This window comes from Meleagris gallopavo, chromosome 3 (assembly GCF_905368555.1).
Source record: "Meleagris gallopavo chromosome 3, MGAL_WU_HG_1.1, whole genome shotgun sequence".
In the NCBI taxonomy this organism is placed as follows: domain Eukaryota; kingdom Metazoa; phylum Chordata; class Aves; order Galliformes; family Phasianidae; genus Meleagris; species Meleagris gallopavo.
The window spans coordinates 30,728,056-30,742,827 of NC_139406.1; the positions used below are offsets into that span (position 1 = coordinate 30,728,056).

Sequence of the window (14,772 nt, forward strand, 5' to 3'; positions counted from 1 at the left end):
TCTCAGACAGCAGTATTCACTATACTTGCCAAGAGGGATGCAAGGAATACTGCCAGAATACACAATAACCTGTCTCCTTCTCCCTGAACTCCAAAATAAATACGCCTGAAGACTTAAGCATCAAAAAGTGTTGTAAATGAATGAAGAATTATTTTTCCTAGTGCAGTCTATTAAAGTATTGTCATTCATAACTTTTATTACATGACCTATGTGAACAGAGTGTTTGCAATATAGCATTTAAACTTCAGTTTACTAAAACAGCTACCAACGGCCTTAATCTAGCAAACCCATTCAAAGAAAGCATCAGTTTCACTGAAAGAATCCAGAAAATTAAGTGCTCTCCAACAGACTTCACCTGTTCACACAGAGTTTTGTGCAGACTTCTAGTCTGTCCCCTGCAGGACATCATCATATCTCTGGCTATGATAACGGTAAAGCCATGACTTCAGCGTACCCACTCCAAGACTATCCAGAGTCTTCCCTAAGTGGCCTGCAGGACAAATTCCTCCTAAAGATGACTGAATTTATTCATGCCTGTCTACAAGTTTCTTGCAAAAGACATCTGAGCCTTCTGGAGACTTCTGGAATCAGATTAATTGTGAAGGAGCAGAGGCCTCGAGTGTTGTGTTCCTGAACTTGAACATCTAGAAAAGCACACCAGATTATTACCTATGCTAAAGGAAGAGTTGCTGTGTGAGTTCAGTAGTTATCTCTGTTTTATCCCCAGAACTGACAAAACAGCATGCATGTTCTGGACTGTGCCAAGCAGCCACACATGAAGTTCTGAACTACTCACTACGCCCATCAGCGGTAAAGAAAAAAGAGGGAGAGGTCAGGGTACTGAAATAAGGAATATTAAAGGGGTGAAGAAAATTGAGATATTTTTAGGCAGAAATCAAATTAATTGGGAGAGTAGGGAACTAGCTCTGCTACAACAAAGATAAGGGCAGAATATGAGTCTCTAGCGATTCAGATTTCAATCGCTCAAATACAAACAATTTTTTAGATTAACATACTTGCATGCAGCATGTGAATATCTGAGTAATACCACTAATTCAAAATCTTCAATCTTACCAGGCACAAATTAGCAAGATTAGCAAGAGTAATCAGCAGTACACTTCAACTGGAATAACCAATTACAATCACACTCAGGAGAGAAGAGAAAGCACTGTTATCAAGGCTTGGTTCCCTTACGCACCACTCCTTCCACTGACAGACAAAAAAATCTTTAGGATTTCAGAAATATTCAATGACCCTTGATCCAAAAAATCACACGTATCTTATACAGTGCTCTAGATGGTTGCCATTAACAATGTACTGTGCTAACTATTCTACTCCTTGCAATCGTTAGAAATTTATTTTATAAAGTTTCAACACACCTATATGATGAAAGCAAGTATTTCAATTAATATACATTATATGAAATATAACTAATTTGAAAAGAAGTGCAAAAGGAAGATTTTAAGAGCTTATAAGGCAAGAGAAAACTAAAAACTAATGTTACCTGTGTTGTTCATGTAGTGCTTCTACTTTGGTAAGAAAATCTTTGTTCTGTTCTGGTATAAAGTTGTAATTGGACAGATATCCTGAATGATGTATTGAAGCATCGTAGTCTCCAAGTTGGGCTGTTGGAAAACAAGAAACACAAAGGTTTCACAGTTAATTATCACTTACAAGAAATCCCTTAATTAAAATAAAACAAAACATTCACATGTAAGGAGAAATGCAAGAATTCTGAATTATTTTTCTGCAGGCAAGGAGTATTGAACACAGTTAACTGTATTATAACCATGAAGAAAAACTTTTCAAAATATGCTTACCCTAACTATAGTCTCAGGTACTGAAAGAAATCAGTACTTCACTTACTCATACAGCCACAGTTTTGCAACCCAATCTGTAACATCACCACACAGTACGTGACACATTAAAGGGAAGCAAAATGCTCCAGAAAGACAAAAGAAATCAATTCGATGTATCTTTACTTGATCACAACACATAGAAGACTTTAATTAGATCTGTCACTTAAAGAGCAACTATTCTGTACACTGTAAAAACTGTTTTAACTAGAACCACTGGAAGTGCCCTACAATTCAAATGTTAATTGCCGTATTGAACATGAGGCATAACATAGCATAAGAAATAACTCCTAATTTACACACAATAGTGTATAAAGTTACCAAAATTAAACATATGCTTATAGATACATAAACTAAAAACAGCATTTCTTAAAACTTTACTCCTTAATTAATGATACAAAATAGCATGTATTTTTAGTCACTAGATTAAAGTGAATTCTTCAACACAGTTGGTGGGATATATGAAAACACGGAAGTACAAATGATCACTAATCTATAGCCTCAGTCCACACAAGTATTATTTAAGGACACATCAGCATAAACTTATGCCCTAGAAGAGATAGATATACATTTACTCTTGTTATAAAGATGCAAGGTTTGTAGCAGGAAGGTGGCTGACTCAACCTGGCAGATCTACCCAGCTTCAATTTAGCAAACAAATTAAAACCTTTATTTCATGTTAACTTCAGTATTCTTATGAAATACTTTTAAGACATTAAACCTAAAATTAGGGGATATTTAAGCAAATCACTAGAACTTGCACAGTTCTCCTTTATTGCTTGAGAGCATTAAGGTTTTTTTTTGTTTTTTTTTTTTTTGTTTTTTGTGTGTGTGTTGTTGTTTTTTTTTTAATATGCAATAAACCATAAAGATTCTGAAAATGTTTCTGTATGGTGTGTAAATTACCACAGGATAAGTATTTGTGTTTGCAATCTATACTGCAGCTCAGAAAACTGCAACTAAATCATGAACTTAAAGAACCTTTAGGAGCCATTCTGTTACCATTATTTAACAGAAGAGAGACTCAAATGATTTAGACTAGAGGAAAAGTAAAAATATAAAAAGGTGTACTTCAGAAATAACTTACAGGTACAATAACTATGGTGTATTTGTAATACAGGCTACAGCTGGTATTTGCTACTTGTATATCCAAAAAGGATGTCATGTACAGCATAGGAAAGTGAATCACCACGGTACAAAACAGTTCCTTAACAAATGCTGTCAGAAGCTAATACAGTTGCACACGTAATTGTCAACATCAAGTGAAGTATTTAAATATTTTATAGAAAAAGAATGTGGAATGATGAACAATCAGTAATTTAATTTTGCATACCAACGTTCCTTGCTTTCTTTTTTTTTTCTTCTTTCACAGGGTAGTCTGAATTTTAAATTAGTAACAAAACAGGTGTCAAAAGACACTATTTCAGATTTAATATTTAAATATGTATTATTAGAACTAAAACACATTTGAATAATGCTGTCAAACAATGCATCTTTGAAGAAAACAAAATGAAGCCAAAACAAAACAAATCAGAATATTCAGAAGTATAACAGGAAACAGATTATTTATTTATTTTTAGGAATATTAGCATATTAACAGAACACCAGGTTTCCATCAAGAATAAGGCTATGACTACGGAACAACTGAATATATAGACATTTAGTAGAAGCGGAAAAAGAAAACTGCAGATGAGAGTAGTTGATTGAAGACTTTTCACAAGTGATCTTTTCTATGAAACATATCATGCATATCGTTCTGGTGAAAGAGCTCTGTTGCAGTAAGTCTGAATCATGGAAGAGACCAGATTACCAGGAATGAGACAATATAATTGCCCACTTGAATTCATTTGTATTAGGTATTTTTTTTTTTTTCCATTCGTTATGAGATTAGTTCTTCTTGCTCGTCTTCTATATAAGGAGTTTCCTCTGGCCTCTTTCTCACTTCTCCTAGCTAACTAAGGTCATACCAATCCAGGGAGCAGCTCAGAGTACTATTTGCTTCTTCTTCAGCTCCCCAGACAACACTTGACTGTCACAGTGAAAGAGAAACTATAAATGCTGATTAGCAGACATTTTGAAAGAGTAATGGTCTTGTGCAGGATTCTATTTATCCAAAAAGAAAAAAATATTAGGGTGTGTCAGGACCACAGTAAAATCCATAAGGCTTCCACCTCTTTATTGGATTTTTGCAGCAGAGACTGAGGGAAGAATATACTGAGGTATTTTCAAAGTTTCTCCTGACATTGCTTCTGTTCTGATCACCTAGGTCAGCAGCAAATATAGAGTTAATGGGTATAATGCAGTAAAAAAACAAGTGGGGTGTGTTTCCTTCACTTTTTAAAACACATTTCCCCATTTTAACTACCTATTGCTCTTTAAATCATTATAACTGGTAGAAGCAAGAAAACTGAACCAAGAAGGAATAAAAAGAACAGTTATCTTCATATCAGTTTCCTGTATTTTACAGTTTGGTACTTAATATGACAATCTTTAAAGAAGGGAACATGATAGAACCGTTCACAAGAAAGGCAACATTCAATGTAAAAAGGCATTTCTTCTGTAACTCAGTAAATGGATATTGTAATAGCCAAGGAACCATATACTAATTTTCCTTGGCTGAAGTCCCAATTCAGTACTGCATGAATTTCAGAATGTTTGAAAAAACAACCAAAGATCTTGAGCTCATACATGTTGACACAGGATATGATCTGTCTATGCCCTACTGTAGCCTAAATAAATCATGTTTTCTTCAGATTTCTTACAAAGAATTTGCTCAGTTAGAACAATGTGGGAGGCTGTATATTTTTGTCTCTTTTTCCTGATAGCAGAAAAACTTCTGTGCAGAAAGGCATCAAAGGAATGAAAAGCCTAGTTCAAGTGAGGGTAAAAAATAAAATTAAAAAAAAATTGGACATTTTGGTAGAATTCTGATGCAGAAGATGAGAAGACCAGAAAATGAGAAAAGATGACAGGCAACAGAAAAATCTGAACACTAGCAACTCAAAACTGAAGTGGAAAGGCCCTGAGCAACCTAATCTGACTTTGAAGAAGCTTCTTCCAAGCTGAACTTTTCTGTGGCTATACTTAAATGATGACATGAAAACTCCTGCTATGTGACCAAGACACTACTTGCTTGTCTCCAGTTTTAGAAATTGCTGTTGAATGCTAACAACATCAAAATGTTATCAGTTTGATCTGGTCTGGTTCTTCATTTCCACAAAGATGTCTGGTAGATCCACAAAGTATAATTCTAAGGAGATCAGCTGTTAGTCTCATGTAACTTAAAGAGGGAACAGAACTGTTTATGTGAAAAACCTCACAAAGGTGCAGAAGACAAGTTGGTTCTGAATTCTGGAAGTTTTCTTTTCATGTCTATGTACAAAGCAATAGCACCAGAACCAGTTTTTGCATATAGATGTTCTAAATAAATACAAGCAAATAGAAACAGCAGAAGGTTAGTGTATGAATGCTTCATTTACTAAGCATGATGTGGAATCAGTCGGATATTACAGAGAATTTGGTTCAAAAGAATCCTCAGAGAAGTTAGTGCCTGAAAGTTTAGTATCAACTTTCTGAAGATCTGAAAAATAGGTATACCTGAAAAAGATCAATTAGTTTCATGATGAATTTGTAACTTTTTGCAGTGTGAATATTTTACTTGACATTAATAAAACAATAAGTGAACTGAATTGCCTGTTCTTAGAAGAGGACAATAACACAGGCAGCTCATGTTGCCAGTAGAATGGAAAATTACCAAATGATGGGATAAGTTCAGGATATAAATTATATACTAGCAGCAGTTCCTCATGATGTTGTAGGAATAACATGAATGGAAGTTTAAGAAAAAAAGGTTAAATTAGTTAACTATTTACCAAGGAGTGAAAATCATCAGGTGAGAAAACTGCAATCCAAGATTAAAATATGGTTAGAGCTGCATAACCAGTTTAACATACGAGGATCTCAATAATGAGTGATGTGCAAAGATGAGATTAAAACATAATGTTGAAAGTTGATTGTAAATTTATCTTTATATGAGCACTGAAATACAGTACAAGTAGTTTAGGTACTGCTAGTTACTGTTGAGAAGTAGTGAATGCAAGATATTCCACCATGAAAATATTTCTGGAATCAGGAAAAAATCTACGACAGCAGAATACAATTTTGAAGAAAAATATAAATGTAGACTCTTTTTAGAAAGAGACTAAAATGACACTAAATGAAGCACCAAAATAAGTAAAATCAATGTAGGTGTAGAGATCAAAGTACAACTAGCTGTCGCATAAATAAAACCATTTATTTTGATGATGCACTATAAATAGGTGCTGAATAAACTTAAAGAATCTGGACAGTTCGTAGTGAGAAGGAATGCGAAAACAACAAAAGGAAAATTTGTAGAAAAACAACTATATATACACAACAGTGGTTTCAAAGTTATCCATTAAGACTCCAGAAAGAAAAATGAGTCAAACATCCTACTGTATTTCATTGCAGAAACAAACAAATAACTAATTGTTTAAAATAAAAGTTTTGATGAATTTTCTATTTTTTAAAAATATTAATAAATTAAAAGCCTCATTCTACACCCTGGTTAGAAGAATCAGGCAAAAAAAAAAATAAACATCGATGGAGAAACTCCATGGTGCAACTCTAACTTTAGAGGTGCTATTAATTTCCTGAGCATGATGTTCCCACAAATCTTCCAGCCTGTCTCCTCTGACACAGATGGGAATTCAGCCTTGTCCAACTTCTTCTGGAGGTCCCAAACTGGAATAAACTCTTACCCCTAATACCTGAGGAACCGGCATATTAAGCTCACCTGCTCACCTTTCCTAAAATCCTCACCTTCACAAGCCTTCTTTTTCTTCAAAGAACCTTTAAATCACATGCAAACCATCAACCCCTTCCTGAGTAAATTGCTAAAAATAAAAAAGACAGCAGTGTGCTAGAAATCTCCTGTTTCTCAAAGCACAGCTAAGAAGGGATAAGAGAAATAGCATTTAGAGGAGGAAAAAAAAAAAAAAAACAGGTAGTCACAACTGGACAGCTGAAGCTCAACAAAAATAAGGCTTACAAGCATTCATAGTATTTTGTGTTGACTTTGCTGCTGTGTCTCAGACTCAAGACTCAAGCCATCAAAGGACTAACACACATGGGAGCATATTCTCACCAAACGTATGGGACTTCTTACATACCTGTAGTTAGACACATTTAAATGCTGTTGAGGAAATGGGAATAGGCAATGACAGGAAACAAGTGCTTGTAAATCAGCTACACATTTTAAATTAAAAAAATTGACACAAACACATCCAATATTTAATTTTATAGACTGTACAACATTCTCATTTTACTCTGGTAGGAAATAAGGGATACAACCCATTAATAAATGTTATTTTATAGGAGAGCATGCCTCTAGTCAAGCAGTTTTGAGATACGAGATGCACCTTGTTAAACTCTCCTTAAAAAAGGATTTCAGAATTCACTAATTGCTTCTGTCAAAAATGCATTTGCCAATATTAAACTAACTTAGAATTTAAAGTTTTCAGACAGCTGCGAGCTCTTCAATCACAAAACAGCTCAGCTAGAACTGTTCCACAGCAGCTGCAAACAATTGCTTTTTAACAAGGAGATACTCCAAACCTATTAACTTGAACTCTCCTTAAAAAGTACAAACAGATTAAAGTATCAACAGAAAACTAGAACATTTTTACTTGACAAGAATCCCAGCAAACATGTTGAGATAAGGAGAAATAGATGGCCAGATCTCAGAAGGTCCTTTTTATTCAATCATTGTGTGAATGGCAATAACGTGGTAGCAAAAAAAAGATACTTTCTTTTAAGTGAATATGCCTTTATTGCATGTTTCATTATTTGCTGAAGCAAACAATAAAGGTAGGTATCATACAAACAGCAACAGTTAGGAGAAAAGAGAGGATTTTATTTTTTAACTGGTAATGCACTAATAGGAGTATGAGGCAAGTAGCTGAATGGGAAATTCCAGAGTCTACCAGCAAAGAGAAAGATTAAAACACACCTTTCACAGTCTTCACTGACCTTCTTTCTGCTTTAATAAAATTAACTGCACTAGAAAGTATCCAAAGCACTGAAAGGGGAACTCTTATAAAATTGAAGGGAAACAGGAATTACTTTGGCATTTCAGGTACACTACCCATAACCTATTTTGAAAATCTTGGTAACCCTGAGCTTGTCAAAAATATTTGTATTCTTCAGTGCACCTTTTCATTTTCTTGCTTTAGCACGATTGTATTGCCAGTACTTCACTGAACAGTTCTGAGAGTTCTAGAATTCCAGTGTCCTATCACATCCAAGAGATGCAGAAATGCATATGCATTTTCTTTTACAAGAAAACTAGGATGCTAGCCTTCTACAGAAGGTTCGGGTTTCAAACTCAGTCATTAAGTGGGAATGTATTTAAAGGTTCGTTTAATAAAAAGGTACTGAATACGATAAACATAAAACTGAATTTTTTGCAACTACTTGGGATTTTCATAGATATCAAGAGCTTGACACTCTGTACTTTATTCTCTGAAAACTGTATTCAAATTTTTTAGATTCATGTCCTCTTATAATTTCTGGACATTGCTAATTTTAAAGTAATTGTACAACTATTCTACTATGCTTGTCCATCCATCTTTTTTTTGTAATGCAAACTTCACTGACCCTTCAAACTCTATTTTGATAGTTTTTTAATTTCTTTTCTTTTTTCTTTTCTTTTTTTTTTTTTTGGCTATACTAAGAAAGGTCTTTCTTCAGCCTTTTTTAAATTATCCATCCAGGATCCCTTTAAGGGGCAGGATTCAGCTCCATTTTGTTTCTCCTACAGAAATTTTTTTTTCTATCACCCTTAAAACTTCTTTCCACCAGTAGCAGACACATGAGAAGGATGGAAATTATTGTAAGCAAAATCACTGCTGAGAGTTTTCCCATATCTAACAAATCAGTATTTCCTGAAAAAAAAAACCATTATGTAAGAACATGTCTTTCTTAATCATAATAGTTTATTTATTCCCTCCTTAACTGTTCTCTAGGTTATTTTCTTATTTCCCTGGAAGGCAGTCTTGTAGTTACTGTAACATGCACTAAGCTTTATAATTGTGAAAAAGAAAAATAAAAGACAACATTGGGAACAGTACATATTCTACAACACACACAAATAAGAACACCATTAATTGTATCTTTTTTTTTTTTTTTGACAGGGTCAAAAAGTAGACTTTTTCTATGTAAACATCTGGAGGTTGTAACTTTCCCCTATCTCCCAAAGCATCACTTGTAGCATTTTGACCATTTCACATTTTCATTGCAGAACAATCAAAAATATACTTACTAATCAAAGAAAAATTGATTATCACTTACATTGTACTGCGTATGATGCCAGCACAACAGCAGAATTAATAGGGCATGACAACCTGGAAAAGGAGAAATTATTTAGACAATATGAACACAAGTGTGAGCGTGGTATTTTCAATTATTTCAGCAAGTAACAACTTTTTTATCTTCAAATTGTGTCTGATATTTTCTTGTTAAGTTTAACCATCAAATCAAACAGCAGAGGTTAGTTGTTCAACAGCTTCTTACGCAAATAGATCTACCTCATCCTAAAAGGACATACTCTTGCTGGATACTTATTCTGGAAACCAAAGAAGGGATTTTTATCTGACTCTGGACATCATTTTAATATCTGCCATCCAATATATTTAAAATTAAACACTAAAATTAGCCAAATGCCAGGACAGCTCTGATCTAATGTTCAGATGTAATTCCATAACCAACACCTACTAAGAGATCCTAGTGGCAATTTCTATTTGGCAGCAAATATCCAGACCAACTTTTTGTACAAATAAAAGGAATCAGGCAAAAGAACCACCGTGTAACTGTTCATTATAAAGTGAAGATATCCCAAGACTAAAGAGAAACAAAAGCATGAACTGCTATTTATGAAATTTATGTATGTGCAGAAACAACATCTCCCACAGTTTACTCACAACAGACTCATAAACAGCTCTTAGTCAGCTACATGAAAATTTGAAGTGTTTCCAAGCAACTCATGTTTTTTTAAGCAGTATTTCATGAGGTACATCTTTACAGCAGCAATTGATACACTCAGAAAAAAGGCTTATTTGTTCATTTTTGCTTTTAAAGAGAATTATGGAGAAGTTGAAGATTCTTATTACCTTCCTTCCACAATGTCAGTCTTCAGTTGCAAGAAGAATAAGTGCCTAGAAAATATTTTTTTGAAAAATGAAAAGAACAACCCACTCATATTTAAAAGGTATTGTTTCAACTGGTAAAAGTATTGATTTCATTTTATTATGGAGGTAAGTTCCCTGGCAAACTATAAAACAGATGTATAAAGTTTAGTGGCATTTACAAAGACGTACTCACACACCCATTCTTTCTCACAACAGTTTTAAGGATCTTTGACCATCAATACTACAACCACAGGACCACAGTATTCATGTCATAACAAACACTGCAAAATATTGCAGAGCAAAAGACTGCACTACAGAATCAGGCTTCTTTTCTTCTAGGATTGCCTACCTGGGATATAATTTATTTTAAACATTCTTTGAGAGTCTATCTTGGGACTGTTTTTAATGACCAACGGAGGATGAGATGTTTGTCAAGCAGCATACGCTGACAAAAGCTCTTGAACAATCCCCCAACAGCCATTCAGCCTTGCTAACATTAGAATGTTTGACAGCGCTACTTGAGAGCAGTCGTGGAGAGGTTAGGAGTAAAGAATCCCAAAGAACAAGTCTTGGAATCATTTCATAGATTCATATAATGTTTGGATTGGAAGGGACCTTTAAGATCATCCGCAGCTATATGCAGGGACACCTCCCTCTAGACCAGGCTGCTCACAGCCTCATCCAGCCTGGCTTTCAATGCTTCCAGGGTAGGGGCATCCACAACCTCACTGAGCAACCTGTTCCAGTGTCTCACCATCCTCAAAGTAAAGAATTCCTTCCTGACATCTAGTCTGAATCTACCCTCTTCCAGTTTAAAACCATTTCTCCTCATCCTGTTGCTAATTTAAGTTTAGAGCTGCAGAACAGTTTACAACTGCATAAAGAGCAAATATCAAAATGGGACATAACTTAATTTTCCTGTAAAAAAAAAAATCACGTATAATGTTTTACTATTTATATTCTCAAGGTACTAAAATTAACTAGTAGACAAACAAAGAAAGCATTTCAAAAATGCCAGATCTAGAAAGCAAGTACTGTTACCTGCTCTTCCTGAAACAAAACAAACAGTGCCCTCTCACACCCCTGGAAACAAATCTACTACACATGTTCAGAATTGAATCAGTACTCATACAAAGAAAAATCTGATATGCTCAGGGCATGCAGACAGCATAATCACTGAACTTCCCATTTTTTAAATCATTCCATTAGTTAATTAAGGGATTATAAAAGAAAGAAAGCACAACTGGCAGTCATGAAACGTTCAGAAATAGAATCCAAGGTGCAAATAAAATGAAGATTTCTGTAACTAACTTACGCTCTACCAGTATTTTGGAATTGTGGGCTGCTTAGAGCAGAAACCATTTATTATGAGCATTACACGAAGCTGCTAATTCTAAACACATTTAATACAAAGAATTTTAAGGTTATGCTATGTAATATTACGTACTGCAGTGTGCCATGTTGTGGAGGTGGAAATGAGGGCTTTACACATACTTAGTTTATGGAATTAAACATCAGACATTACCTGGTTTGTTCTTGCTGAAGTGTGTTAGGATCAGGTATGAAAAACCTTACACGAAAACGAAGGGTGCAGGGAAAACCTCCTAAAACATTTTAGAACACCAAATCAATTTTCTTTTTAAAAAAGATACACCCTAAGTTCTTATGTTTATGTTTACAGAAAAGTTACTCAAATAATCACATTGTAATCCCATGTATTTTACTTGTGGTTTCTTATTATTTTGAGAAGTCTCTTCCAATCTCCCTCCCCAACCACAATTAGAAAATATCCTTACATATTATGATGCTTTCATTGCAAGTACTTACATAAAAGTACTACTTAGTTATCTTTGCTGCTTTACTTGATTATTGGAAAAGGAAAAAGCAGCAAATGCATATGAAGCATCTCAATCAGTATAATTCTTAATTATAGAAAAACGAAGAAACACCAGAAGTTCACAGTGTCAACTTCTAACTTTTTTTATCCAAATTCCTACACAACCTACAGCATACAGTAAAAATAAGAGATCTGAAAAACATAGCTCAAGTTTTCTAACACAAATTAGGACTGTCACTCAAGTTCTACTACACTACATTCTCTGGGCTGCTGTACATGCTGTAGCATGACAGCTGGCCTGTCCTCAAGCTCTCCTTTTTGGTAAGCAATCTGTGCCACTCAAAACTGTTTACGAACAAAGAAGACTAGAACAATGCATGGAGTTAGAAGTACATTTTTCTTATTTGTTAAAAACAAGCATAAAATTAAGTTTCCTATGTTACTTGAGACAAAAATTGGCCAGAACCTGTGCATGAAACTGGCTCAGCTACCCTCAAATTCCCTCTTTCTTATCTTCCATGTAAGGATGAATTTACTGACATCATAAACTCACTACTGCTTTCACAGCTCTGAAGCCCAATAATGCTGAGATGCCTGCTGCAGACATTATTACAGCACAGTTAGCGACCCACCAGGTCCTAATAACGCCCAGGGAGCAGTAAGATAATGCAAAAAGTTCTGCTTAGAAGACTGATAGAGGTAAGACCTGCTCTAAAAAAAAATCTAACACAGAAAAACTGAACTACACATTTACAATCAAGAAATAAAAACCAAGTCTTACCTTTTAACTGTTTCCTAATAGGTTTGTTTGGTTCAAGCCATCGCTGTGAAATGAAAAACTATTAGATGGATTAAATATATTTACAAATAATGGCTGTTTACTTTTATATGCATGTGTATGTATATATACATATGTACATATACATACACACACATTTATTATTTATATACTTACAGGTGAATCTACTGAAGTTTCATTTTGCTGTAAACCAAAATATTCTTTTTCTGTCACACCCAACTGACTATAGGTCATATCCAGCAAAATCTGACCAGTGTCTTGTTTCTGAAAATAAGAAACATTTAGAAGTAAATATGTGAAACACATATTGTAAGACACAAATAATGAAATAAGTTTTACTTAAGAAAAAAATAAACAACTTGTGAATAAAAGTAGCAGCTAATTCATTTGCTCAGTTTCTCAATAATGTAACAACTTTATTATGAAAAAAAATATTTTTCTTTTTGTTTTTAAATAAAAGAGACTTTCCTCCCAAAACACATCAGGTGTCCCAAATCTCACAATATGAATTGGTATGAACACAAGTCGTTGAGGTCGGTCCAGCAATTGACTTTTATGCAGGTCATCCCTCCCTCAATCAGTCTTTAGGAGCAATACCCTTCTCTGGAGTAATAACCTGCAATCATGGCTTACAGCCACATGAGGCTGCTGTAGCTCCTGATGTCATCCCAAAAACAGCTCTTTCCATCTCCACATAGTTTTCACAAGGGAAAGTTTGTATACACCAGAACGAAGAAAAAAGGCAGGAGGAAGATGTAACTCTAGCTATTAGATCCTGGACTTCAGCTTGAATTCCCACTGACACTACTACCACTACTCCGTATCACTTTCTGCTTGGACATCCGTCCAGTCAGGTATTCCCAGAAGAACCGGAGTAATCCGGGAATTCTATGGGACATCAAGACACGTAAGTATGGTATTTTTTTTCCCTGAAATTAAATTAGCCTATCTTCACACCACTGCATTGTGGAATACTGATAACCAGCGTCCGCCAAAGAACAACACTAATCAATGCTCATTTAAATTTATTAAAGAAAAAAACAACCAAAAACCCCTGAACAAGACTGTGATCTTAAACATGCTAACATGTAACAACATATATTGCAACAAGGTACAACAAGCGCTTCAAATATAGTCAAACCAAGCCAGTTTGCTTGGCATCTTGTTTATTTAAAGATAAAAATTGTATGTATGTAAAATTTCATAAGATCTTCTGAATTTCATTCTTAAAAGCAGAAATAAGTTGCATATGTGAACAGAAGTGACATCAGAGGAAAATTTTTCATGCCACAACACAACTACTTTGCTTAAAAAAAAAAATAATCAAAGGACTTAATGCATATGCATTATAGTGACCACATCTCTGTGGATGGCCTTATTCAGAACGCTCACTCAACACAATACGGCATTCAACTCCCTTCATTTAAACCTTGTTTATTATACAACAATCAAGTCCTGCTCAGAAGACAGATTTACCTGTTTCTGTTTTTGTTTGTTTGTTTTGCTTTTTTGTTGTTTCTTGTTTTGACTTGTTTTTCAAATTCTGATATATTTTTTTTTTTACAGTGCACCAGCACTGTAACTGAGTGCTTTAAATATTAACATAGTCCATAGTCTTCTCTTATCTCATAAAAACATTCTTATTTAGAAGATAAGGAAACAAAGATTCAAGCGAAAGACACACACCTTATTTGAAAGTACTGAATATTACCCAGTATTTGCTACTGCTAGAGCAGAGCTCCAGCAACTCCACTGAGATCTGTTCGCTCACTATTTCTTCACCAGACTCCAGACAAAAGTTAAGGTAATAATAGCCAATAGCTATGAAAAGCTATGCCTAGTTCTCTAGAGCAAAGTCTCACAAAAAGAAGAATGTAGGCAATGCTTAACTCTTAGATATGAGACTAGCCTTTCCACTCTGACAGGCTCTCCTACTTCTCCCTTTCAAACTAAAGCACCTATCAAAACCGATTTCTTTTTTCCCTTGAAATAGCAGATTTCAGTTCAGTATAAAAATTACAGCACCTCAGTGACAGGCAAAAAGCATGTAAATAAGCATTCCTCATCACACGT

At 34.6% G+C, this 14,772-nt stretch overlaps 1 protein-coding gene across 4 annotated transcripts in view; it reads right to left on the bottom strand.

Annotated features, from left to right (window-relative positions):
- The window catches only part of PTPN3 (protein tyrosine phosphatase non-receptor type 3), a 160,609-nt gene that overhangs the window by 70,007 nt on the left and 75,830 nt on the right, over positions 1-14,772 (bottom strand). For 3 of the 4 annotated variants that reach the window (XM_010708587.4, XM_085220542.1, XM_085220543.1), the window contains exons 3-8: positions 12,856-12,963; positions 12,682-12,739; positions 11,589-11,667; positions 10,046-10,090; positions 9,228-9,280; positions 1,505-1,625 (exon numbers count right to left, since the gene is read on the bottom strand). In XM_010708587.4, coding sequence (XP_010706889.3) covers positions 1,505-1,625; positions 9,228-9,280; positions 10,046-10,090; positions 11,589-11,667; positions 12,682-12,739; positions 12,856-12,963 — 464 coding nt within the window. The remainder of the gene's footprint in view (positions 1-1,504; positions 1,626-9,227; positions 9,281-10,045; positions 10,091-11,588; positions 11,668-12,681; positions 12,740-12,855; positions 12,964-14,772) is intronic. The other variant, XM_010708588.4, reaches the window with a different exon arrangement.